General features: G+C 42.2%; 1 protein-coding gene across 1 annotated transcript in view; it reads left to right on the plus strand.

The window, feature by feature from the left end:
* Nucleotides 1–25806, plus strand: part of DSTYK (dual serine/threonine and tyrosine protein kinase) — a 60270-nt gene that overhangs the window by 12517 nt on the left and 21947 nt on the right. The window contains exons 2-3 of the mRNA XM_037885375.2: nucleotides 9334–9722; nucleotides 24498–25161. Of these exons, the coding sequence (XP_037741303.2) occupies nucleotides 9334–9722; nucleotides 24498–25161 (1053 nt within the window). The remainder of the gene's footprint in view (nucleotides 1–9333; nucleotides 9723–24497; nucleotides 25162–25806) is intronic.

A 25806-nucleotide genomic window follows, 5' to 3' on the forward strand; every position in this document is an offset into this window, starting at 1 on the left:
TCCAGCACAACCTAAAATACAAATCAGGCAATTAAGCATCACTTGTTCATAAATATGGCACTCTATTTTCCCTAAAGAACAGCATTTTGGACTCAATCTGGCTTGTTCTCCATGTTTTTTCCTATGAGCAGCAATTCTGTAACATTCCTACAGTAAAATGCGGTATTGATGCAAGAGAAGTCCTGAGAAGGGTTTTTATTTTTAAACATGAATATATAATTAAGAGAAACAGCCCTTGCTCTGTGATCTTTTGTGTAGATGAACTGGATATCCCAGCTCTGCGTTTCTCTTAAATGTCCTCTTCAGACTGATTATAGTGGCAGAGGTTTTAACCACAGATACCAGGCAGCTGTTAAACTTCCTGCTTCTAGGTTGTCTTGTATCACAACGCACACCACAAATGACAGAATGGAAGCAAAGGTAATTTTAGGGAAGAATATCTGACATCCAGGATTCAAACGTCTCTTCTGTACCGATCTTGTGCTGCAAGCTGTTTGTCAGAACAAACTTTTCTTTTTAAAGTGGGTCATTGTAGGGCAGTTGCTTTTACAAGGGGTTCTCAAACTTCGACCCCCTTCTGACGATAAAAATTACTACACGACCCGGGGGGGGAACCAAAGCCCAAGCCCCACTGACCGGGGGGTTGGGGGGCAGTGGGACAAAGCTCAAGTCCTAGGGCTTCAGCCCCAGGCAGGGGGGCCTGTAACCTGAGTCCCAACATGCAGGCCTGAAACCCTCAAGCTTCAGCCTCAGATGGTGGGGCTCAGGCTTTGGCCCTGGACCCCAGCAAGTCTAAGCCAGCCCTGGCGACCCCATTAAAATGGGGTTGTGACCCACTTTGGGGTCCTGACCCACAGTTTGAGAACTGCTGCTTTTACTATAATGTGTAAAATAACAGTGTATGACGCTTGTGAAGTGGTGGTGGATGGTGCCACACAAATGCCTCAAACTTGCAGACTGAAAAGTAGCAGATGTTAAGTGAACAAGCCTTTTCTCCCCGCTGGCAATATTGGGTCACTTCTGTGGCTGCTTCCCTGTCACTCTCTAAATGTATATTAGGTGGTATGCAAATAAGATTCTTTGCTGGCTGCTAGAGCAAAATTTAATTGCAAGGCTGCCTACTTCTCAGGGCTGGATAAATTACAGTTGCATAAGGGGCTGGACAGCATCTGCCTGCTCATATGGAAAACTACTTAGACTCTGACAAGGCTTTTGCAATACTAATGTAAACATTATAAAAATCTATCCACTGTTGAGTTTAAAATTACACAAAGCTTATCTAGAATAACAAATGCCTCTGAAGATAACCTGATCAGGTTATGTGTAGCATTGGCATTTCACTTGTTCAGGAACATGTCCTCTTGCAGCTTGACAACATCATGCATTTTGCTACCATCAAGTAAACAAATTTATTTTGTTTATCAGTATTTCACTGATGCCATCTGCTAATAAATCTAGATTCAGGTAAGGGAATTGATTAACTGGAAAAATGGTTTGTGGAAGTCTTTTCTGTTTTGATGTTGGGCCTGTGTTGTAGAAATGAAATCTTACCAAAACAAAGCGCTCTAAACTCAAGACTTGAATTGAACGCTCGCCTTGAATTTTAGCTGCTCTGTATCTGCAGGAATGTAAATTATGTGAGCCGACCAACAAGAAAAAATAAATAGTTTTGCTGTACCCTTTCCTGAAACTCTCCTCTCCTGATTGTGATGTCTCACTTAATCGACATATCAACAGTGGATTAAGGCCCCCAGATTCTGCACTTCCACATCAAGTTCTATGTTGTAGTAGGAAATTGCTAGCAAGGCATGAATTCAACTCCTACCTTTTTGTGCATGTCTTTCACGCACTCACTGTAGGTGTAAGGCTCTTGTCCTGAACTTTTATGATGTCCATTTTATTTGTGGACAGTGAGGTTGTCCATGCTTATCTTAGAGCTAGAGAACTTTCTTTTCTGTCCCTACAACCCATTACAAACACTGCATTGTAGCAATTCTCCCTTCTGGCCTAGGGCGCCTTCCACCACTTCTTTGTTGGGGACAGTTGCTAGAGAATTATGAGAGGGAACTGAGCATGCTGTCTTTGTATTAAACTGTCACTGGGAGGTCAAGCTAGTTCTAGCACAGAAAATGACATCCCCCTCCCCCCTTCAATTCAGTCTTGTGACAACTATTTCTAATTACAAATACTTGATGAGATTAAGAGGACAAGTTTGGGTTAGGTGCCATAGAGCAGCAGGTTTGGAATCTGCCCGCTTGAGTTTTATTTTTGGCATTGAGGGTTTAGCCCAAGGTTGCAGTCTAGCCACCTGTACAACAGTGGTACTTGATGTAAGTGACAAGGGGGTTGTGTGGCTTAATGGCTTGCATGGCGATTGAGACTTTTTTTTTTAAGGGTCTAAATCTAAGCATATGAGTTTTTAAAGTCTCAGGCGCAAATCAAAAATATTACATAAAGAGCTACTTGAAAAGGTGGTTTTATGCCTTCTACTTCTCTCTTCTCCAGAAGACTTCCTTGATGCTGGAGGGTTAATTTTGGTTAAGTGCAGAGAGGCACAGTGATAGGTGGAGTTCTCCCTTCCCCCATCTTTAATCCAGCAGTATGCTGGAGATGTTACACTCCTCTTGCCAGTGGTAAATGCAAACCCCATCGGCATTCCTTAACACTTGCAAAACGTGGATGGTTTATGGTCATCAGCCTGTGTGACTAGTGCAGATAGGGTTTTTTGTTTTGTTTTTTTAATCTTTAAACTGACTTTGGCAACAGAAATCTGAGAGAAATTTGACCAAAATAGGTAGTGACTTTCCTCCAAACTTTCCTGTTTGTAAGGATTTTATTCAGTATAGAGCATCATCTTGTATGGAGTGTTATAGAAAGCATATCCCAGAATGCTTTAGAGTTGAACAGGAGAGAAATGGAGATGTAGAAGGGAAGAAAATATCTGGTAGGTTTGGAGAAATATTGGCAACTTTTGGTAGGGCTCTTTGTTCTATGCTCTGCACTGGCTTTACGCTGCTTTTTTTTTTTTTTTTTTTTTAATTGAGGAATAGGCACTAGACAGGCCCATATCTAGGTGTTGGCTGCTGCTGCTCCTGAAGTCTTGTGGTTACACAAGAATCTTGGCATCTATGTAAAACAGCAAGTTTCTAGCCCTCATGGCTATGAAAAAAACTTGAAAATGTGACTTAAGTGTAACTGATTCAGGGATGTCTGCCTGAGACAATAGTTCTGAGTGTGGTAAACGGTCCCATTCATCTCATTATGGGGTTACCAATATGCAGTGCTCCTCGGGGTACGGGGGGGTACACTACCACTACCCCATCAAGTGAGGCTGTGGGTACACCTACACCACAAAATAAAGAACCGTTGCACTGAGTCTGAGCCTGGGTCAGCTGACTCTGCTCATGCTACGGGGCTTACAAGCAGTGTAGATGTCTGGGTTTAGAGTAGAGCGTAGACGAAGATACCTGCCTGGGTTTCAGAGCCCAAGCTCCAGTCTGAGCCCAAACATGTCTACACTGCTATTTTTAGCTCTGTAATGTGAATGTGAGTCAGTTGACCTGGGCTCCGAGACTTGCTGCCTCAAGTTTTTGCTGTGTAGCTGTACGCTGTGGGAGGAGAAGAGGATGGTGAGTCTGGCCGCTCCATCCTGACTGCTGGCTTAAGTGTTGAGTGTCCCAGCCCTGCCTTTTAGGGGCAGAGGACGCTTGTTGACAGTGGGAGTGAGGGCAGAAAGGTCTGCCATGCTGCTGCCCCAGCCTCTTGGGTGCGGGTGAACATGGCAGGGGCTCTACCATGGCTACTCCAGGACGAAAGGGCAGGTCCGTAGCATGGTGGTGGGACTCCATTTCATGCTGTATCTCGGGATCCAGGTTATCTTACTGGCAGGTGTTGGATTAAGACAAAAGCATACTTACTCCTTTAAATGTCTAGTCAAGCAAACAATCAGGACTCCATAAACTTCTGGAAGAATCAGCAGAGTGTTTTTTTTTTTTTTCTTCTTCCCAAAGTTTCAGTGCTCTTGTGAAATGTTGTATAACTGCCATATGACCTCAGAGGTTCCGTTTGTAAAAGGGTTTTCTGTCCTTTTGTTAATAAAGTAGCATATGAGAGATTTGGTCCATAAAACTTCTACAATAACATGTTCATTTGACCTAGATATTTGTAGTAACTCTCAAGCCAAATCTGAAATCCAGTGCACTTCAGCATTTTGAACAATATCATGTATATTATATGCAACATCTTTGAATGGAAGCAGATTCAATTGGGTGCTCCTCTTGGACAAAAAGGCTGAAATGAAATTAAAATAAAAAACAAGGCCCTGTACTTAGACACAGAAATGCAGTAGTTTAGAATGTATATTCCCAAGCAATAGTTAGGCAAGATTGTAGCAGGAATATATGCCAAACAACTGTTTTTGAGCATAATAGTATGATGGATAAAGGTGTGTGTGTGTGTGTGTTTTTTGTTTTTGTTTTTGTTTTTTTTTTACTGTGTTCCCCCCCCCCCCCCCTTTCCCCTCCTAAGTCTGGCCTTGTTAGCTCTTGCTGGCTGGACAGTTAAATCCATCTGTAACACTGGACTTGTTTCAATCTAATTTAAGGCCTTTCCTCTAACCTAGAGTACATTGAATGGGGGAAAAAGTCAAAAAGGTCAAACAAAGTACGAACACCAAGTCTGTATTTCGTTTGACTAGTGTAGTGACGTTGACCACGGGGCCCCAAGGCAAGAATCTGAATCCTGGCTTAGCAATTGACATGCTCTGTAGCTTTGGGGAAGTCGCCTAAACTTTCTATACCTCTGTTTCCTAATGGGGATGGTTATCCCATTCATCCGATAAGGATGGATTGTATAGTATTGGAAAGATGGAGAAAATGCTATATAATTGCTTAAGGTGCCTATCGTTATAGTATTTAGACTACACTAAAGAAACTGTAGGACAGGAATCAAACTCTTGTCAATGATTGAAGGTGCTGCTACGGTGATCCATGGCTGTTCCTCCCACTCACTACTTAAAGGAATCTTGCAATGTGACCTGAAGATGGAGGAATTGGACTCTGCCTGACTCTGTGCCATGGTATTTGACTACTCAAGCTTCTTCAGTGGGAATGCCCTGTCTGACTGCTCTTGAGAAGGCCACTTGTAGCTTCCTGAAGACCACGTGGATCAAAATAAGGAAGAGTGCATTGTAATGTGGCTTTGCCCTTGGCCCACAAGTAGAGGGTGACGGCACTAGCTTTACTGGTGCTCAAAGATTGAAAAACATTCCTGGACAGTGCTGCAAGGAATAAGAAATGTCATCCATTCATCTTAGTATTTATTATCTCTGACCTTGGATGTTGCCTGCTTTGCTACAGAGAAATCAACAACTCTCTAGCCTTCACTGTAAGCTAGTGCAGTGTCACGCTTTTGAAATGACTAATGACTAAATGACATTGTAAAACTATTGTAGCTTGTATGTTTTTTTTTTTTTGTTACTGGGCAATAAGACATAGTATGTAATCTGCATAGAAACTGCTGCATTCCATCTGGTGGCTTTGGCTGTCCCAGAAGGCAGTGTCTTTCCAGGTGACTAGACTATCTTTAAATTGCAATTAAATTAAAGCCATGAAAACAAAGCTCTTATCGATGCATTAGATTCTGGTATTCCATCAAGGAAAGCTGGTCTGAGCTGAGTTTGTCTATAGATGAATAAATCTGTTGTCCAATAACTTAGGAGCATATGCAGTGTGATCCTACATTGGCCATTAATACAACCGCGGGGCACTTTGTTAGACCTTACTATTTGAAACAGTTTTTATAACATACATTTGACTTTTTATGCTACCATTGTGCTTCATTAGTAAGCTGCTATTGTGAGCCACTTGCATTTTCAGTGGAAAGATGAAAATTATAAGGCCATTTGGGAATTAACTGTGAACTCAAATCAGGATGGCTGGCAAGATAACACTCAAACAGCATGAGCATTCACTCTCTGAATCTGCTCAGGTTTCTAGAAACAGGTGATCACAAGTTACCTTGTAATGTGAGGACTATCCTTCCATTGTTCATAAAAAAGAAAGCTCTCTAGTACCCTTATGGGTGCACAAAGTGAATATATAGATACATGAACAAACCCAAAATAACTTGGAGATTCTTTAATCATAAGAAGTTGTTTCAGCTTTGAAAGATTTCTTCTTTGCCATTCCTTCCCCAAATTCACTTATGTTCTAAATCGATTTACCATGTTTGATGCCAGAGCTTGGTGCATTTTGTCATACGACACTACTTATCAGGGTGAAGTTCCTCCTCCTCCACCCCTAACAAGTCTTGTGCATTCCATTAATTTCTATTTTAAGACTAACTCTAGATTGAATTGGATCTCTATCCTTTTTACAGACATCAGTAGCTTGTCCTGTTTTGATGCATTCATGGGATGGGGGTGGAGTAGAAGAAACTCTGTTCCACCTTCATAATTGGCTTGGCTCCATGCCAGAGTCTGCGGTGTAAACTGAGTCTCGTGCCTTTTACTTCTGCTGTCCCTAACTCGTGCTTTCGTTTGAAGTTTTTAAAAAGCACATCCCTGTGAAGTCTCTTCCCCCTTAATTGCAGAATCCAATTTAAATTTGCCTCTGTTTTGAAAACTTCTTGCATGGATATTCCCCCCCCGCCCCATCTCGTGGATCTTGGCTCTTTGCTATTGACCACCAGTCTAGCACTCATCTCTTCCCTGTTTGTGTGTACTGTTGTTGCAAGAATCTTAACCTATGCAGATCCCACTACCTAGAAGAATCGTTCTATATATCAGTCTTTTCAAATCTCATTCAAAACATGGGCCAGATTCTGGGCTAGTTTAAATCACTATAGCTCTTTTGAACACAATGAGAATCTGGCCCCATATCAGTTTTTTTTTTTTTTTTTTTTCCCCTCAATTTCTTATACTATCTAGAATTTCTCTGCAGTTGGATTTAGCGTAACTCAAAGGTCCTTAAGATGTGGTTTATAGGGCAGGCCGTATAGGACAAAATTATCTTGTACAAACCAGGAATTCAAAAGGGCCAAAACCAGTGCTGAGCAGTAACTCTTCAGTTATGCTGAGCATCTCATATTGGCCTTATTGTGTAAGCGGGGGAGCAGACAAAGTATAGGTTAATGGATCAAGTATTCAAGTGATTCAGACTTCTCAAATGAGAAGGTGAGGGAGGGTATGGCAGCAAGAAATATCACAGCTGCTGCGTGGGAGATGCAGATATTTAATAGACAATCTGTAGTAATTTTGATTATAAAGCAGTTTAGATTAGATTAAAGTTCAAGTTAAATCATATGTAGTGTTTAAAATCAGTATTTTTTTCGTAAGTGATGAACTAATTTTGCATTTTGTGGCACTATTCTTACTCCACTCAACCTCCAGTATTGAAACAAAAGGCATATGTAAGAGGAGTGAAGAAATAAGGATCAATATGTGGCTACTTGCAACGACAATGTGGACCTTCTTCCCCCTCCCCAGGTCAACTATTTTGTGACTTTTATTTGTTCAGCCTGACCTTTGACCTTCCCATGTACCCCTCCAACACTTTATCTATTAGGAAAAAGTCAGTCAGTGAAAATTAAAGTAAAAGTAAACCCTAATTGTTTCAGACAATCTAACTGCAGCTCACTCGAACGACAATACAATATTTACCTCTGACAGCCAGTGAACAAGGTCTCGCTTACACTGCATCCTGTCTTATCCAGATGTGAAAGCATTTAATTTCCTCAAGTTTTTGTAATGTATCAATATCTAGCCATGGGGGAAGCTTTACAGTAGCATTCCTGTAACTACTTTGATGTTACAGCCAGAATCTTCAGAAACTGTCACTTCTCATGTCAATGAGCTTAGGCTTTGAAGGTGAGCAAGCCTGTCTTTCTTGTAACCCTCTTGGATGTGTTACGCACTGTCAGGTGGTTTTAGTTTATCTGGGGCTCGGAGGCACTTCAACCAATTCATTGCTTGTTGGATTTTTTTTTTTTTCCTGGTGCATGTCTCAAAGCATTCTATTCAAACAGGGCATTGCAGCTTGAGAAGCATTTGCAAAATGCTTAATGGCATTCCTAATTCTGTCACTCCATCTTGTTTTGAAGCCCCAAGATGAAGCACTATTCTAGCACGCTTCAGTATGGTACACTACCACCAGTAAATGTAGGTGCCTCTTAATCATGTCAACCTTCCCAGTTTCCTCATCTCTCTTCTCAATAGGGAAGAGCAAGGGGTGGCTTTTAACTTGCTGAGGAAAGACGATTAAAAACTTACTTTCATACGAAGGATGTCTAGGTGTTGTTTTTCTTCAAGTACTTGCTGTAATAAGCTTCCAGTTGCTTTGCTCTGAACTCTTCTATGGAGGTTTAGAACATATCTTGAGGGATACTATAGAATAAGCTGATCTGTGAATTTCACATGCTGGGCCAAGATGAGGGAATATATTGTACGCAGGTAAAGGTAGAAAGAATTTTACAAGTCTCGAGGTGGTGGTCTAGCAGTTAAAATATGGGACCAGGTGCCAGTGCTCCTGGGATGTTGTTCTGGTCAAGTGACTTCCCTCTTAGGACCATTACCCAGCTTGCAAAATTGGGGTGGCTAGCCCAGGGATGTTAAGATTTGTTTAGTTTCTCTCCTGAGACTTTGTAGAAGTACAAAATTACAATTACAAAGATCATATGACGTTTCTAATAGTTGTAGCTATTCATTCAACCACCTCCCCAGCCACAACCCAGGCTTGCCTGGATCTTGTCAAAGTGTTACCTCTTAATTCCAACTTAACTTTCTGTTCAATTGATTTAGTAAATACAGAAACAGTGATGAGATCCTTCCTAACAAGACCATTGTATTTCATTTTGATGAAATTTAGGAACTTCTGCTGTTGGTATTAAGTCAATACAAGCCCTGAATGGGTTACATTAGTTTGAAGGTGCAGAAGACTTTTAGGAAAAACTTTTTCACTAGGAGGGTGGTGAAACACTGGAATGCGTTACCTAGGGAGGTGGTGGAATCTCCTTCCTTAGAAGTTTTTAAGGTCAGGCTTGACAAAGCCCTGGCTGGGATGATTTAGTTGGGGATTGGTCCTGCTTTGAGCAGGGGGTTGGACTAGATGACCTCCTAAGGTCCCTTCCAACCCTGATATTCTATGATTTTAAGACAAGTAAATACTTAGTGTTATTAAACATGAGTGTCTGGCTGGGTTTCTGCTTTGCTTGTACAGGGCGTGCACCTTTCTGAAGATAATGCTGTGCTGACTATAGATACAGAACTGTATGGCACGCATTCTATTGCGTATGTTAATCAGCATTCCTAATGCAATCTGTTTGTTTGAATTCTAGGACAATTGATTTCCTTATCCTTTCCCCGCCATGAAGAGGAGTACCTCCAACTGACAGTGAACTGGCACCCATGCCTTCTAATCCTTGGTCAGAACTGCAATGCCAAATGCCAATTACTAAATATGCTTTTGGGTGAGAAGCTGCTACCCACTACCAAAATAAGCAGTGAGGAGAACTGTAAGAGGCGGCGGATCCGTTTTACACATGGAACACAAACACAGATTAGTCTGGCGCTGCCTGGGCAGTATGAACTGGTGCATATGTTGGCAGCCCATCAAGGGCAATGGGACACAATACCAGAGGAGGACTTGGAAATCCATGGGGACAGTGAGGATCCAGCACACCAGATAGCAGAGCTGGAGGTGACGCTGCCTTACTTGCTACTAAAGGTACTGATCAGAGGCACACATGCTATTGGTGCTTGTACTTGTCATATTTAGTCTTATCAGAAGATGATAAACTTTATTGCACATGAAAATGTTAAGATGTAAAACAATGTGAAGGAAGCTGGAAGAGGCAATATCTCCCCCCCCCCCAAGAGAAGCCTGGAAGTGTGGTGGTGATGTAACTGATAGGGTGCATGTGTATACCTATGTTTATTGCCCTAGCCACAAATAGATCCCTTTTTTTATTACTACCCATCTCAAAAGACAAATTTAAACAGATGTGCCTTAAGCATTTCTTAAACCTGAACGATTGCACTCCCAAATACCTTCAGAATCTGCCTCCTGTCCAGAATGACTGAGAGAGCAGATGTGTCTCCTCCAAGTATGACTTGCTGCATAGCACTTGTGTCAGCCCTGTGGGCACAGCCAAAGCATTCCACATCCCAATTCTGTGTTGGGACAGAATGACTTAATGCTCTGTAAGGGCTGAGTACCTTCCGCTCCCAGGCAGTAAGGTGAGTTGAGAACTATTGGTGCTTACTCGGTTCAGGTTTTATAACAAAGTGCCAAACCAGGTAAGGCTTTTTTAGGTGGTAACACCCACAGGGGGGTGTGTGGTTTTTTTTTGTTTTTTTTTTTTCCCTCTGGTTCGTCTAGAGCAGGGAACTGAGAATCTGTTCCTAGTTTTGTCACAGCTGTGCTGTGACCTTGGGCCAGTCCTGTAACCTCTCGAAATATCCTCATTCGTAAGATAAAGATAATGCAGTCTTACCTCGGGAGTGTTGAGACTCCACAGTTATTTAACACATGCTTTTAAAGACGAAAGACTCATTTGCTGGGACTTACGTTCAAAAGCATTTACCATGTTGTGGTATATTCTTATTCCTAGAACACAACGTGGTGACTGGCAAATATCTGCAGTGGGAGATACAGTAGTTTATATCTACTCTGTATCTGATCTGTTTCTCAGATCAGTAAGATTATCAATGTACATCTACAGAACAATAAAATAAGTCAGCATTTTCTGTCAATGAGCTACTTACAAACAAGTCTGGTGGGGAGCTGCCTTTCATCACTTCCAAGTCACCACATATATTGTATAAACCAGCCTACAGCTAAAGACCAAGTCAGCCTATGATCATTGAGTGTGGTTTTCTTTTGTGACTTTTTTTCCAATAGCCATGAGTGTTCATGTTGGAATATGTCGTCATCTTTATACTGGATCTCTTGGGCATGTGATATCCAGTGGAGTTAAGCTTGACAGTGTTTAGTTTTAAATTCAAATATTTTACTTACTACTTTGGTTAAATTTTTATATAGGACATCTGAGCATGGTGCAGCTCACAACCCTCTTGCAAATTTCTCATGCAAGTGACAAAGATCTTTGTTTGGCTCTGATTATATTTAGGACACGATGAAAACAGCCACTCGGATTAACTTGAAAAGGGATGGCAAAGTAAGGAGACCTTCTAGCAGAAGAGGGAGTGGGGGGGTTACTGCTTGCCTCAACTTGGGCTGAAGACTTTTTTAAAAGATGAAATTTCATGAGACTAAAAGCAGGGAAGATCAAACATCTAAGAGTATTTATTTATTTAATACATTGCAACAGTGGGAGATTTTGTTAATGTACATAAGGATCAGTTCACTAGGGATAGCTTTCTGTCAGTGTCAAATCTGGGCCTAGTCAGGGCCGGCCTTAGGGAGAATGGCGCCGTAGGCCCCGCTGCCTCCAGCCAGTGCTTAATTTGCATTGAAAGAGATGCTGGGGCTCAGCCCCAGCACAAATTAAGCACTGGCTGGGCACTCTCCAGCCACCCAGCTCTCAAGATGGCATACCAGAGAACCACTAAGTGACAAGAAATTTATCACGCTGTCACATTTGATTTGGGTAAAAAAAAAAAAAAAAAAAAATTCAAAACGCTATACAGATCTTTCTATACATTGTAAAAGATGCCACTTTGTAGAGTTCGTCTCTTATATCTGCTGTATCTGGCTGGTTTAATATAATGCCATAAGAAAGGATCATTTATAGATCAGCTTTCCCTCTTGCTGGTCTGTTACATATTTAATAATTTAAAACAAACACACACAATAAAGACTTATTTTACCTGTTTTTGTATTTGTAATTTTAAGTGATCTAAAAGAGAAGTACGCTCTTCTGCACATTCCAATAAAATAGGATGGATGCTGCATCGTCAACTACAGGAATTTCCACTGTCCGTAACTGGAATTGGAGTCTCAAGAGACTAAGGCTTAAAAAACACATTCACTGTAACCAGTCAAACAGAATACAGAACACAGTGTTTGCTTCACCAGGGTTCTGTTCTTATTATTGTATAATTTAGCAACCACTTAACAACTTTCTATGTTAGCTAAAATGTATAAAGTTCAGAAACCACGGCATAAAGGGTATACATTTTGGACTTTGACTTTCATTGACTGCTATTAAACAGTTTTTACAAAAATAATAATTTGATTAGGCTAATAAATAAATTATTGCAGAAATTGATTCCAGTGCTTATTCAGAAGAAATTAACTTTATTAGGAATTAATTTGTAGGAAAATTCCTCGTATGCAAACCCATGCATTCTAGCTTTAATAACATTTTACATCTGCAATGTCAGTCTCCGAATCAGCAAGAAAAACATGCTTTATCTCTCACGACACGTGGGGGGTGTGTGTGTGTGTGTGTGTGTGTGTGTATAAAAACAGGAGTCTGCCATATGTGATTTTTTTACTTCAGGATACAAAGACTGTATGGTAGAACATACAATCGTTCTTTATTTCTCGTGACGGCAACAAAACTTAAATATGTTTGCAGACAAAGCAACACAAATGTAGTGCTGCTCCAAAACTCTGAACTGCTGAGCTACAGTGGGAGCTGGGGACAGATCCTGCAAGCTTCATGAGTTCAGTGGGATTAAGTGTCTGAGTAAGGACTCCTTGCAGATTAAAGGTTTCAGGATCAAATCTTTGGCTCCCACTGATTGGTTTTTGCATGCTCACAAGAAAAAAGTAAGGGAGGGAGAGAACCCAGGCAGACAGAGGGGGAGAGGGAGCCATCTTGTGCTAGCGCAGAGAAGCTGAGAAATGGTAGTCACTGATAAAAATTTGTGTGAACAGGCATCTAATCTGAGAGGTATGTCTGAAATTTGTAAAATACACTAACAATAATGAATAACCCCTTCTCCCCTAAGACCTGCACTCGCCTCCTGCACCCCCTTCTCCCCTAACCTCTTCTGTGCCCACATAGAATCATCTCCTCAGTCAGCTCCTGGAGTATTCTAGGATGCATTTCATCAGGCCCTAGTGACTTGACAACATCTAACTTGTCTAATTTTTAATTTCTTCTTTCCCTATTTTAGCCTCTCCTACCTCATTTTCACTGGCATTCACTATGTTAGACGTATAATCGCCACCAACCTTCTTGGTGAAAACCAAAACAAAGTCCATAGGCATTTCCACATTTTCTGTTGTAATTTCCTCCTCTTCTCCCTCCCCCCCCCCCCCCCCCCCCCCCCCCCCCTCCAAATTGAGTAACAGGCTAGCTAGTTTGATCTCATTTTGTGCCTTGGCCTTTCCAATTTAGTTTCCACTTTTTGTAGGACTCTTCTTTGGTTTTCAGATCACTGAAGATCTCCTGGGTAAGCCAGGGTGGTCTCTGGCCAGACTTCCCATCTGTCCTATGCAGTGGCATAGTTTACTCTTGTGCCCTTAATGTCTCTTTGAAAAACTGCCAACTGTCTTCAGTTGTTTTTTCCCCTTAGACTTGCTCCCCATGGGAGCTTACCTACCACCTCCCTGAGTTTGCTAAAGTCTGCCCTCTTGAAATCCATTGCGTTTATTTTGCTGTTCTCCCTCCTACCGTTCCTTAGAATCGTGAACTCATCATTTCATGATCGCTTTCACCCAAGGTGCCTTCCACTTTCAAAATTCTCAACCAGTTCCTCTCTTTGTCAAAATCAAATCTAGAACAGCTTTCTCCACTTTCTGAAATAAATGGTCTCCAGTACATTCCAAGAACTTGTTGGATAATCTGTGTCCTGCTGTGTTGTTTTCCCAACAGATGTCTGAGTAGTTGAAGTCCCCCATCACCACCGAGCCCTGTGCTTTGGATGATTGTTAGCTCTTTTAAAGAGCCTCAACCACATGGGGGGTACGGACCTGGAAATGCGAAGCACCTGGTGTTGCTGCTCACTCCCCCTCTCCCAGCTCCCTGGGGGCGGGGGGGTACAGAGGAACATTTGGGGCGGTAGGGGAGGGGGAGGGTGAGCAGTAACACCAGGTGCTCTGTGCATCACTGCTCACCCCTCCTCACCAAAACATTCCTTCATAGGGAGGAAGCAGAGAGAAATCTGGGCATCCCCCACATCTCCTCTGTGAGTTTGGGAGGTGGGGGATAATGCCCCTCTACCCTTCCAAACTCCACCTATGTGCAGCGCTCCCCGCTGTTACTCGCTGCTCTGAGTGCTCCCCTGCCCACCGGCAGTGCACATCTCTGCACTGTGCCTGGTGCCCCCCTGACCATGGTACCCTGGGTGGTAGCCCATGTCGCTGGTGGAGTACATTGAAGGCTTTCTGAAATTCTTCCACCATTGTTCTGGCTTTGATGGGCTTGTTGAGCAGACTAGACCCACACCAAGCAGAGGTAAGTAACACAGTGGTAAAATGCCTGCTGGTGATGGACCGTAGTGCTGGCACATTATCAGAGCAATAAGAGGATTTACAAGAACACTTAAAATAGACACAACCCCTAATCTGCACCTATGTAGCATGGCTCTTGTAAAGAAATTCCTGCTTGCTTTGACTAGAGACACAAAGCTAGTGAGCTGCTAGTAACAATTGCATGCTGGTGGAGATCATGACTTTAAGGCAGGGGTTCTCAAATGGGGGGTCGGGGCCCCTGAGGGGGTTGTGAGGTTATTACGTGGGGGGTTGTGAAGTTATTACGTGGGGGGTCGCAAGCTGTCAGCCTCCACCCCAAACCCCGCTTTGCCTTCAGCATTTATAATGGTGTTAAATATATTAAATGTTTGTAATACAGCCTCTGTTTGTCACAGGGTGGAGATGGATGGCAGGAGAGAGATCACTAGATCATTACCTGTTAGGTTAATTCCCTCTGGGGCACCTGGCATTGGCCACTGTCGGCAGACAGAATACGGGCTGGATGGACCTTTGGTCTGACCCACTATGGCCTTTCTTAGGTTAATTTATAAGGGGGGTCGCATTCAGAGGCTTGCTATGTGAAAGGGGTCACCAGTACAAAAGTTTGAGAATCACCGCTTTAAGGCGTAAGTGTCCACACTACGGTTATTTTTTTACCAGAGGTTCTGAGCATCCCAGTTCCTGTTGACACCCAATGAGCTGAAGGAGCCCAAAGCTTTTGAAAAATCAAGCTGCAGATGTACCCTTGCTCTAGCTGCTCTCTGCTATTTCTGATAGTCTCATCTTTTTTTAAACCCCCCCCCCCCCCCCCCCCCCCCCCCAGCCCCCAACAGTATTGAATCTAGATTGGTGCTTACAGATCTTTGTGCCAAGCAAGGATTTTGTTTGTGACACCATCTCCCCCTCACTAGAGTCACTGAAGAAACATTGTCCTGCTATTCTCTAAAAAAAAAATTACAATGGGCTTGACTGTTGCGTTGCCTTACGGACTCTGAACACTGCTTACTAGACCTACATTTGAATTCAGTAGAACTTGTTCTGCATTTGACTTAGATGTTGCTCATAATGGTCATAACCTCTAATTCTGTCTCTTAAAATGTTTACCAATAGAAGGCAGTCTTGATCGTGGAAATGCTGACACATCCATTGCTCGTAATGGATGTTGTGTGGCTTTAAAAAAAATCTAGGCAAGATGCGTAATTACATAGGAGGGTTTGGACTGGGCACTTATAGAAAAGTGAGACAGACCTCATCTAAAGAACAAAGTGACTCTTAAGTGACAGTACATCCTAGAAGGTTCTGTAAAGCTCTGTAGGAACACAGCAGATCTGGAGCATTATGCAGTCGGCACATGTTTAGCAGTCTTAACATGTTAACCTTTAGCTTGAGAAACTTCGGTGTTTAGGATAGGATTTGCTACCTTTTTCTGGGTTACTAAAGGATATCCTCGCTGAAATAAACATCTTGCTTCACAGAAAGAAGAGCCAGGAATCTGACTCTACGTGGGTATGGTGGTTTGGGAGCACAATTCTGTGCTGGCAGGTATATTTGCTCTTAAGCATATTTATAATGTAGATGGCCCCAAAACCCCTCACATTTGGCAAGGCTATTCTACTCCTTGGGGATCACTTGTACAAAGGAATGCCTCTGGACCACAGAGGAATAATCAATGCAACCAAACAGATTTATGGTGAAAGTAAACACTTATTAATTTTGCTAAATCAGTAGGGCTTAAAGGCTCTAACTGAGATCTCTGAAGTATTGTGCATCCCTGGGAAAACCATTTGACAACTAAAGAGGCGTTAGTGCAGACGGAAACTTCTTTTATACCCTGGATCACCGATCAATCTTGTTTTCTGCTTCACTCTTAGTGGGGTGATTTCCTTAACTTTGAATGCAGGTGGAGTCTGAGACTAGTAGGTGCTTACAGGAAATTCCTAATAAAAATGTAAGGAAACAGTACTTGCCACATGCGTTCAATACTTTAGATCTTTTTCGGGAAAAAAGGTTTTTAAAGGAAAAAATATAAGGTTTGTTCCTTGCACTTTATCTCAAGGAACAAAATTAGATGGGTCAGTAACTTCATTGAATTGGCTTTGCTACTGCTGCTTGTGCACCAATGCAATGCTGTTACGTTTGACTTCTCTTCACCGTTTGTCCATTACAGGTGGCGAAGAATGTGACTGCATATCCATGTGGTCTTAACTGTAAAGAACATTCTAAGCAAAGGCTGAAGCATACATTGGTTTCCTGTCTTGTTTCTGAGACCCTAAGGGTATGTCTACACTGCAAAGTTGTCAACTGACTCAAGCTCATGCTACAGAGCTAAAAATAACAGCATAGACATTTTGGGTTGGGCTGGAGCTTGGGCTCTCAAACCCAACGGGGGGAGGGGCTTTTGAGTCCAGGGTCCAGCCTGAGCCCAAATGTCTACACTGCTATTTCTAGCCTTGTACCCAAGCCCAAATCAGTTGACCTGGGCTCTGAGGCTTGTTGCCACATTACCTTTTGCAATGTAGATATATTCTCTGAGGCTGGCTTCTGGCTGAGCCTTTCCTCCAAACCCCAGTATAACACAGCTGCAATTAAGCTTAACTGAGGTGCTTTTGCTGAGCACCAGAATTAAATATCTGAGAGCTGTTCTGTTTAGGTCTTACACTGGGCCTATCAACTTGGATTCAGTGCTAGAGGGACGGTATTCTCAGAAGTACGATCACTGGGAAATTCATATTTCCTTCCATCCGTATCTGATTAGAGCTAGAGTCTGGGTCTTGTGCTATGCTCTGAATGTCACTACTTTCAGTTTTTGCTGGCTTAGAGTGATTTCTCTCTCCCTCTCTCTCTCTCTCTCGATGGGGCAGGTTCTGTGGCTTTTGCAGTAGGGTTAGAAGAGTCTAGTGTTAAACACTATTCAGACTGTTTCCTATGTCTTGTGTGTTATCTGTAGACTTGTTTAATTGGCCCTCTTACTGATGGAAGAACACAAACTTGCACAGTGGAGCAGGATTCCTATTTATGCCACAGATGGTCTTTATCCAAAGAAACAAAGTAGCACTAACAACCTTTTTATTTGCAAAGGGTGCTGGCACAGAGTGTTACTGTCGGTTTTAGTTTAGAGTGCTGGCCTGGGACTCAGAGTTCTGGGATCAGTTCCCTAATCTGCCATACACTTCGTGTTACCTTGAGCAAATCGTTTAATTTCTTGATGCCTCAGGTCTCTGTGTTAAATGGGGATAATGGTACTTCCCTACCTCACAGGGATGTTGAGGGTAAACATATCAAAGATCGTGAGGTGCTCTGATACTTTGGTAACCCGGCCATATAAGTACCTCCGATTCATAGTGCAGTTGTATAACTTGCCCCTAGCAGCGTCTGATTTTAGTTATTGCGTTGCTTGTGTGCTGTGGTAGATCCATTCTCGGAATCCGAAGAGTACTGGAATTGGTTTAGTGTTTGAGTGAAATACTGAGTTGAGACTTGAGTCTCACTAAGCGTAATCCGCTCCAGCAAAAGCTTGGCTAACAGAGGATAGCCTCTGAGCACCTCTAACTACAAAAAGTCTTTCCTCAATAAATGGAAAGTGAAACTGTGCCAGGTCTAATAATCTGGGGTAGGGTCATTTTTGGAAGAAGCAAATGAATCTTATCCTTAGATGAATAGGAGGCAGGTATATGAAAATATGGCAATCCTCTGCCAATTTTTATCCTAAAGGACAAGGCAATTGGCTGTGTCCCTAAATAGCTTATTGCACTGAGATAAAGATCTTCAATTGATTGTCTCTTCTTCATTATGTATTGTGTATAGTGTCTCTCCTTTTACCTGTATTTATTTAGTACTGGGGCTAAGCTCTCTCTTTGAATAGAGGCGTACAGAATTTAGTCCATAGAAATATGCATAGGCTGTCAGAGAGAGGAGAATGGAATGCTTTTTTCCTAATTGGCTACTTTGTATTACAGTTTTTAATGAATAGGTGCTGTCAACATATGTGAGGCAATATTCTCTCAAGAAGCAGAATTGTAACCCAGATAGTTGTGTAGTTGGTGTTTAGGTCTCCAAGTGTTCAATAAGTCTTGATTTTTAGACCAGGTTTTAACTTTGGAGAAACATGGACGTAATTATTTGGTAGTAATGTATTTGAAGCTTTTGCTTCAGCAGAGCATACTGACTGAGAGCTCTGATTTAGTGAGAACTGATTTAAGGTTCCAAGATACTTCCATAAATCACTGTGTGACTACAGCAATTCTAGCTAACAGTCCTCTCAGTGAAAGTGCCCTATGAGGTGTACATACTGCTGGGCACACACAAGAAGACTAGACTGGTGCCTTAAAGAGTTTGTAATCCAAGTTTAAGAACATACAACTGAATAGCATATGGAAATATTCAGAGAAGCACCATAAATTGGGGAAAATTACCTCATAGAAGTAAAAGCAAACAAATGATGCAAATGTTGCCGGAAAACCCTACAAGGTCTCTGCTAAAACAAGGACCAGTTGCTCACGCTGCATTTTGTGTTGGGTGTTTTTTTTTGTTTTTTTTTGTTTTTTTTTGTTTTAGCCCATCTCATAGAGACAGTACTGGCTTCCTCCTTTGTTTATAGTCATCTGTGTGAGTCATCTTTCAATGTGAATATTGCAGAATTGCCTATCCAATTTTTCTTTAACTTATACTCTTGTTTAGCTACGGACTTGGGAGTCCCATGACAGTAATAGCAGGAAAACTGCTGGCAAGACTTTTTTAGGGCAGAAAATGGGAGACTACTCAAGTCTTTCATTTGACTAAAAATTCGTATTCATGTTTTTGCTCGAGAGCTCAGTGGCTTCCTCTGGTGCACAGTGAAGATCTCACTTATGCCTTCATTTCTGGATTATTTGGGAGAATTTTTGAACTCTCTTAATAAAGTAGCATCCAGAATTGTAATCCTTTCAGCCACACCCAAAGGGGAATATTTAACTCTTCATCAAATGGAAAGGAAGTTTGTTTCAGAGCTGGCCCTTCATTGCAAGTTTTTAGTATTGGCACTTCCAAGTTGCAATGTCAACCAGTGGGGAGCAATCAGGATGCAGGACACCTCAGAGCAATCAATTTAAAGCACAGAGCAACCAGGCACTGGCTAAATGGAAGCTCTAAAAATGCATGCATCATGGTTAGCTAGTTAAAACTGAGCTATAACTTGTTCTCTATCTAGCTTTTGTTAGCAGAATTATTTTGTGCCACCTTCCCCCCCCCCCCCACTTTAAATGGGAGACTACTACTATTGGAAACAAATAATACTGAAAGAACTGACTAGGTGAATGTTTACTCAAAAGGCTACGCATATGTTAAAATCATGCTTAAATTAAACCTGAGTCTGAAGCCACCCCCCTTGTGGACAAAGGCAAGGTATCCTACATAGGTCTTCTTGACTACCCCAAAAGGTGACCCTATTTGTGCTGCCTTGCACCTCTTTATCAAAGGATCTGAAAGCATCTCACAGATATCAGAAGTATCTGATTAAGTCTCTACACGTGAGTAAATTGCATCCATTATATTGAGATTTGGCTTCAATACAGAAGTCGAAAATGAGCTTTACAGACAATCTTATCTCCTCCAGCACTTCAATTCCTTATGTAAATAAATAATCTAATTGCCCAAATGAAGGTCTAGACCGAACAAGTGAAAGTGAATCTTAAACTGTATCCTTAAAACTGCTCAGCTCTAGGGCTATTGGCCCTCCTCCCACAGCTCAGCCCTGAAGATGGAGCCCAAGAAGCTACTTGAATTTTAAAAAAAGGAATGTTTTTCTCACCTTTTGCCTAGCTCTTGCCTTTCATTGTGATTTTTTTCATGGTCTAATGCAGTACTGATTGGGTTTCCAACTCTGCAGGGCAATACTGAAATTCAAAAACTTTTATATGGATGTGAAATTTTCTCTTGTTTGTAATTTTTTTTTTAAAGACCCTTTTTCTTGGGCCTGTACTGCTGGAGTGTTTTATTTGTCTTCTCAGGGAGCACTTCTCCACTAGCAAAAATCTCTAGTAAAATTTTTAAAGGAGACTCCTAGAGTCTCAGATTCTGTGGAAGTGAGTGACATCCTCCACTTGGTTCCACAGCAGAGAAACTAACTGGGATACTTTGCTCATAGCTTTTGAAGCCAATACCATTAAATCAGATTTAAATAGTTTTGCCTGGCTACATAAAAGCATTTCCAGTTAATTTAAAATATTTTTCCCTTCTAAAATAGTGATACTCCACTACAAATAACTGACTAATGTGCAAGCCCAGTGCTGTGGGGAAGTTCATGTAATGAACTGTCTGTAAACATGAAAAGATGATGTACTTGCATGAGAGGATCCCTGTGACAGCTCAACATCTGGTCCCAGGCACCTAAGGGACTCTGATACTGCAAGAATCAATAGCAGAATCTTGAGGAACAAAACTGATTTGTTACAGATGCATTTCAGTTTTTCAGGTTCAGATTAAGGAAGGCTGTCTAACCATAGTGTCTCTAATGAAGATCTTCAATTTAAATAGACTATTGCCCTGTTTTAAGATGCCTTCCTAATGTTCTCTCTTGGCTGTGAAATCTTACTTGTTGCACTGTAAACCGAAATGCCAAAAACTCTATTTAGAATGTTGATACCATACTTGTACCCAATGTCTAATTGTCACTGAAGGTAAAATGGTATGAAGATTGCAGCCTCATCCCACCCAAATGACGACACTATTGCTGTCATCACCATCAGTACATGCTTAACAGCTCGTCAGTTGTCATCAGCCCCTTCCAAGTGACCAAATGGTAGGTAATTCATTTAACAGCTGGTAGAACAAAGTGTATAAGCCACTAGAGTGTTTAGCTAATTGCGTGATCTGATTGGCTGAGCTCTTGAAGCCCATAGAAGGGAGTAATCTAAATACAATACTGGGAACTAGGAACCAAGTTCCAGTCATGTCTTGGACACTGACTCACTCTGACCTTGGGCAATTCACTTAATTCAGGTTTCAGAGTAATAGCTGTGTTTAGTCTGTATTCGCAAAAAGAAAAGGAGTACTTGTGGCACCTTAGAGACTAACCAATTTGTTTGAGCATAAGCTTTCGTGAGCTGCAGCTCACTTCATCGGATGCACTTCATCCGATGAAGTGAGCTGTAGCTCACGAAAGCTTATGCTCAAATAAATTGGTTAGTCTCTAAGGTGCCACAAGTACTCCTTTTCACTTAATTCAGTACCTCAGATTCCCAGTCATTGAAATGGTGTGAATACTGGATTGCCTCAAATTGTTAATTCTCATTTAGAGTACTTTGAAGCAGGAAAAAATTGTAATCTGTAAGTGTTAAGTACCTATACCGCTCCTTCTTCCAATTCATAAAGTCATTTCACGCATATGAAAACTTAGCTCTATAGCACTTGAGAAAAGAAGGTAAGTATCTGTTACAGAGGAGGGGTTAAGTGACTGGCCCAAGTGTAACTTGTTTAATTCTTACTGTGTTGCAATGCTTATTCATGTCCCTATGCAACATTCACTGGGCATTACGTCAGTAATCAAAATATTACAGTTCTGACCAACCTCTAGACAGCTGTTGGTGCAGTCATTTGGGCAATTACTCCACAAGGTAGGCATTCTCCTGGAGCCTTTCCATCTATGAACACTGTGGCTAGGAACTGTAGCTAAAAATTTGTGGTCTAACTCAATAAAGTTATACCATATATGAATTTTACCTGTAGCTAATAATGCAGCCTCCTAACAGTATTTAACTCCTATTCAGGTGGTAGAGTCCCAGAGCCACACCAACAACTGAACTCTTACCTTTACAGCTGAAATGTTCAATGCTTGAATCACTCATTAGAAACACAGGATATGACTGGCAACTTAGGTGGGACAGTCTGAACTTGGGTATCTCTTCTAGCAGTGGCCAGTGTCTCTCACCATAGGCAGGTGAAGAGCCTACAAATCAGTATATTGTGGGAAGGGTGAAGGACAAATTCACCACTGGAAGTGCCAGGAAGTTAACTTGTACTTGATTGATCTTCTTGGCTTGCATATCTACAAACTTTGGCAGTTTATAGTTAACCCCACTGTAATAATGGTCACTTAGCTATTTTCATTTATGCAATAACTATAAGTTGTAGTAGCAGTGGATAGGAGTCTATTCAGGGCAGTAACTGTGTGCTTGGAATACATGCTTAAAGTTGAAAAGAGGCTTGATGCAGGATTTTTCATGACTTGTGTCCGAGCCATACAGGATCAACCTACAGTTGGTCTAAAGAGGACCAGTACAAATAACTGCAAAGTGGATAGAAGAACTTCTTGAAGCGTCTAGCCAGAACATATAAAAGCTCTCCTGCATGTCCCCACACAACCTAAAATTTACCTGACTGTCTGCTTGTATGTGTGGTGGTGTGCAGGTGTATTTGTTTTTGCACCTGGGAGAGGGGCTAGCTACTGTTTTTTCTGTGGTAGAAGTAATAGTAACTGAAAAATCAGGGATGGTCCTTAAAGATTTGGTTCAAGGTCAACAAACAAAAGTGAGTGAAGCTAGTTAAGGATTTTCCTTTCCTTTTGCTAAAGATACAAATACAGAAGGCATCGGATCTTAACACTAAGTCAGTCATTGATGAGACTCTTTGAGCTTTTAAACTGTTTGGCCAACAGGTGGTTATAAAACAAATACAGTAAACAAATGTGGCTGCAGTGTAGTCTTAAAGGAAAAGCAAACTTTGCTAGTAAGCGGTGTCGTCTTTTTAAAATTAGAGAGGATGTTGGCATCTCGGACAAGCTCCTTGAGAGGTAGCGTGGATGGTGGAAATGGTTCTAAGATAGCCTTTTCTCTAGGTCAGTGGTTCTCAAACTGTGGGTCGGGACCCCAGAGTGGGTCACAACCCTGTTTTAATGGGGTTGCTAGGGCTGGCATTAGACTTGCCAGGGCCAAAGCCTGAGCCCCACCACCCAGGGCCAAAGCCCAAGGGCTAAAGCCCTGGGTGGCAAGGCTCAGGTTACAGGCCCCGCATCTGGATCTAAAGCCCTTGAGCTTCAGCTTTGACCCCACCTCACCCCTCCCACCTGGGGTGGTGGGACTGTGGCGGGCTCAAGCTGTGGGTCCCCGCTTCTGGGGGTCATGTAGTAATTTTTGTTGTCAGAAGGGGGTCACCGTGCAATGAAGTTTGAGAACCTCTGCTCTAGTAACTAGTTCAGATCCAGCTCTGTGCAGTAGTGAATGCAAGCCACCTCAGTATGGTAACTTTTTTTGCATTAGCTTATGTATAATGAGTTGGTTGATGCAACTGAATTTCTAGTGTCCAGAAATATCTGCACACTAACTGCCCTTTGTTGGCAGTCTAGAAATGGACCGAGAACTGAATAGGCCAGGGAGGCTGAACTCCCTTTTGCCCTAAATGGGGGATTTTCAAGACAGGTTTGAGTCATGCCAGCAGATAGCCGAGAGAACAGCACACACTTCCCTGAGCTATTCTTGTGTTGCGGATCTACTGATTTCATTCTCCAGGCTGGCAGTGTGCTCTCACTAGTTCCTGTCCTAAAAATCATCATAGTAGTTTAGAAAACCTTCAATGCTGAATCACAAAAACATGGATCTTGTATCAGTGACTTCAATAGCTTTAGCTGATTTGAAGCATTCTAGCCATATCTCAGCAAGACACAATGAGTAAAAATTCTAAATGAAGTGACTCAAGTGAAAAGTCTGAAATATTGAAGTGAGCTAGGATATATTCTCAGTTCTCCAGTTCTCCAATCTTTCACAATGAAAATGAAATAAAAAGTCAGCTCTTGCAAGACCGAGAGGCTTGAGGCCTAAAATAGGACCATGGATCCTATACTGCCACGTGACACTTGGGTTGGATTTGAACCTTGTTTGCTGATTCCAAGACTTCATTGTCTAGTATTGCTGTAGACACCCAAAAGGTTGAGAAATGAGCCTTGAATAACTACTACTATAGGCTAATACAAGGATCTGGGAGAAGCTCCAATCAGCCCCATGGACTCATGGGAATTGCATGTTTAGACCATGACAGGTCCTACCACAGGGATGAATTTTTAGTGGGGAGAGGGAAGTTGGGAGTTACTAGCAGGGTTAATTGCTAAAACTTCAATGTGGTGATTTTATTTTATTACTCTTTCAGGAGGTGGACATTGTGGTAGCCCCTTGTCGGGGATTCCAGTCTGCTGAGGTCACCTTGGGAGAGTATGTGAACCATGTCTTGCCTGTCATCACCTTTGCCATCAGTGAGACTAAACTCTCAGCATCTGATGAAAATGAACTGCGGGAAATCCAAGAGAAATTCTCTTTGCCTGTTTTCTTTTGCAAAGTGCCAGAGTCGGAGGCTGAATTGATCTCTCCCAAAAAGGCTGAGAATGAGAAGTCATCCCTCTTCTGTCAGCTGATGGACCTAGACTACCTGAGTACTAACCACTGCAGCTGTGGGGCCCCTAGCTCTGATGCCAAAGCCCAGAGCATGCTGGTGGAGCAATTAGAGAAATTCCGCCTCCTGAGCACTTTCTCCAGGCAGGTGCTGCAGAAGCACCTGGTGGATGTCGCCACCATCCTGAACCTGGTGCACTGCCGCTGCCTGGACATCTTCATCAACCAGGCTTTTGACATGCAACGAGACTTGCAGATCACCCCAAAACGGCTGGAGTACACGCGCAAGAAGGAGAATGAGCTCTATGAGTCTCTGATGGGTATTGCCAATCGCAAGCAGGAGGAGATGAAGGACATGATCATAGAGACTCTCAACAATATGAAAGAGGAGCTGCTGGAAGATGCTGCTAACATGGAATTCAAAGGTAATCTCTGGTAAGAGGAGAGAGATGGGAAGAGATCTGAAGATGACTAAATTTATAAGCCCCTCCACAAACTTTGCTTCTTGGGCCAATGTAAATGAGGATCAGAAGAAGTCTGCCTTCCTGTGTGACCTCTTCTGAATCATCTAGTCTGTAAAGCAATCAACTGGTAGTCTGCTACACTGGACTATTTTCTCTAAGCATATCACTGAAGTAGGTCGGAGCACACAACTAGACCAGGAACACCTGACTTCTAATTAAGTCTGACAGTGATTCATGCTGCGTAGACCAGAACAGGCTACTTAGGCCTGGCCTATGCTAAAAGGTTAGGTCGACCCAGCTACATCATTGAGGGGTGTGAAAAATTCACGCCTGTGAGCAGCATAATTAAGCAGATCTAACCCCTGGTGTAGACAGCACTAGGTCGATGGAAGAATTCTTTCACTGACCTAGCGCTGTCTACTGCTGCTTAGGGAGGTGGATTACCTACGCTGACAAGAGAGCCCCTCCCGTCTGGGTAGGCAGTGGCTACACTGAAGCACTACAGCAGTGCTGGGGCTGTACCGCTGTCGTGTTTCAAGTGTACACAAGCCCTTGGCCTCTTTGCTTTAATGTCCTGTTTTACAATGGGAGATAGTAATTGTCTAC

This window comes from Chelonia mydas, chromosome 21, assembly GCF_015237465.2.
Source record: "Chelonia mydas isolate rCheMyd1 chromosome 21, rCheMyd1.pri.v2, whole genome shotgun sequence".
NCBI lineage: Eukaryota > Metazoa > Chordata > Testudines > Cheloniidae > Chelonia > Chelonia mydas.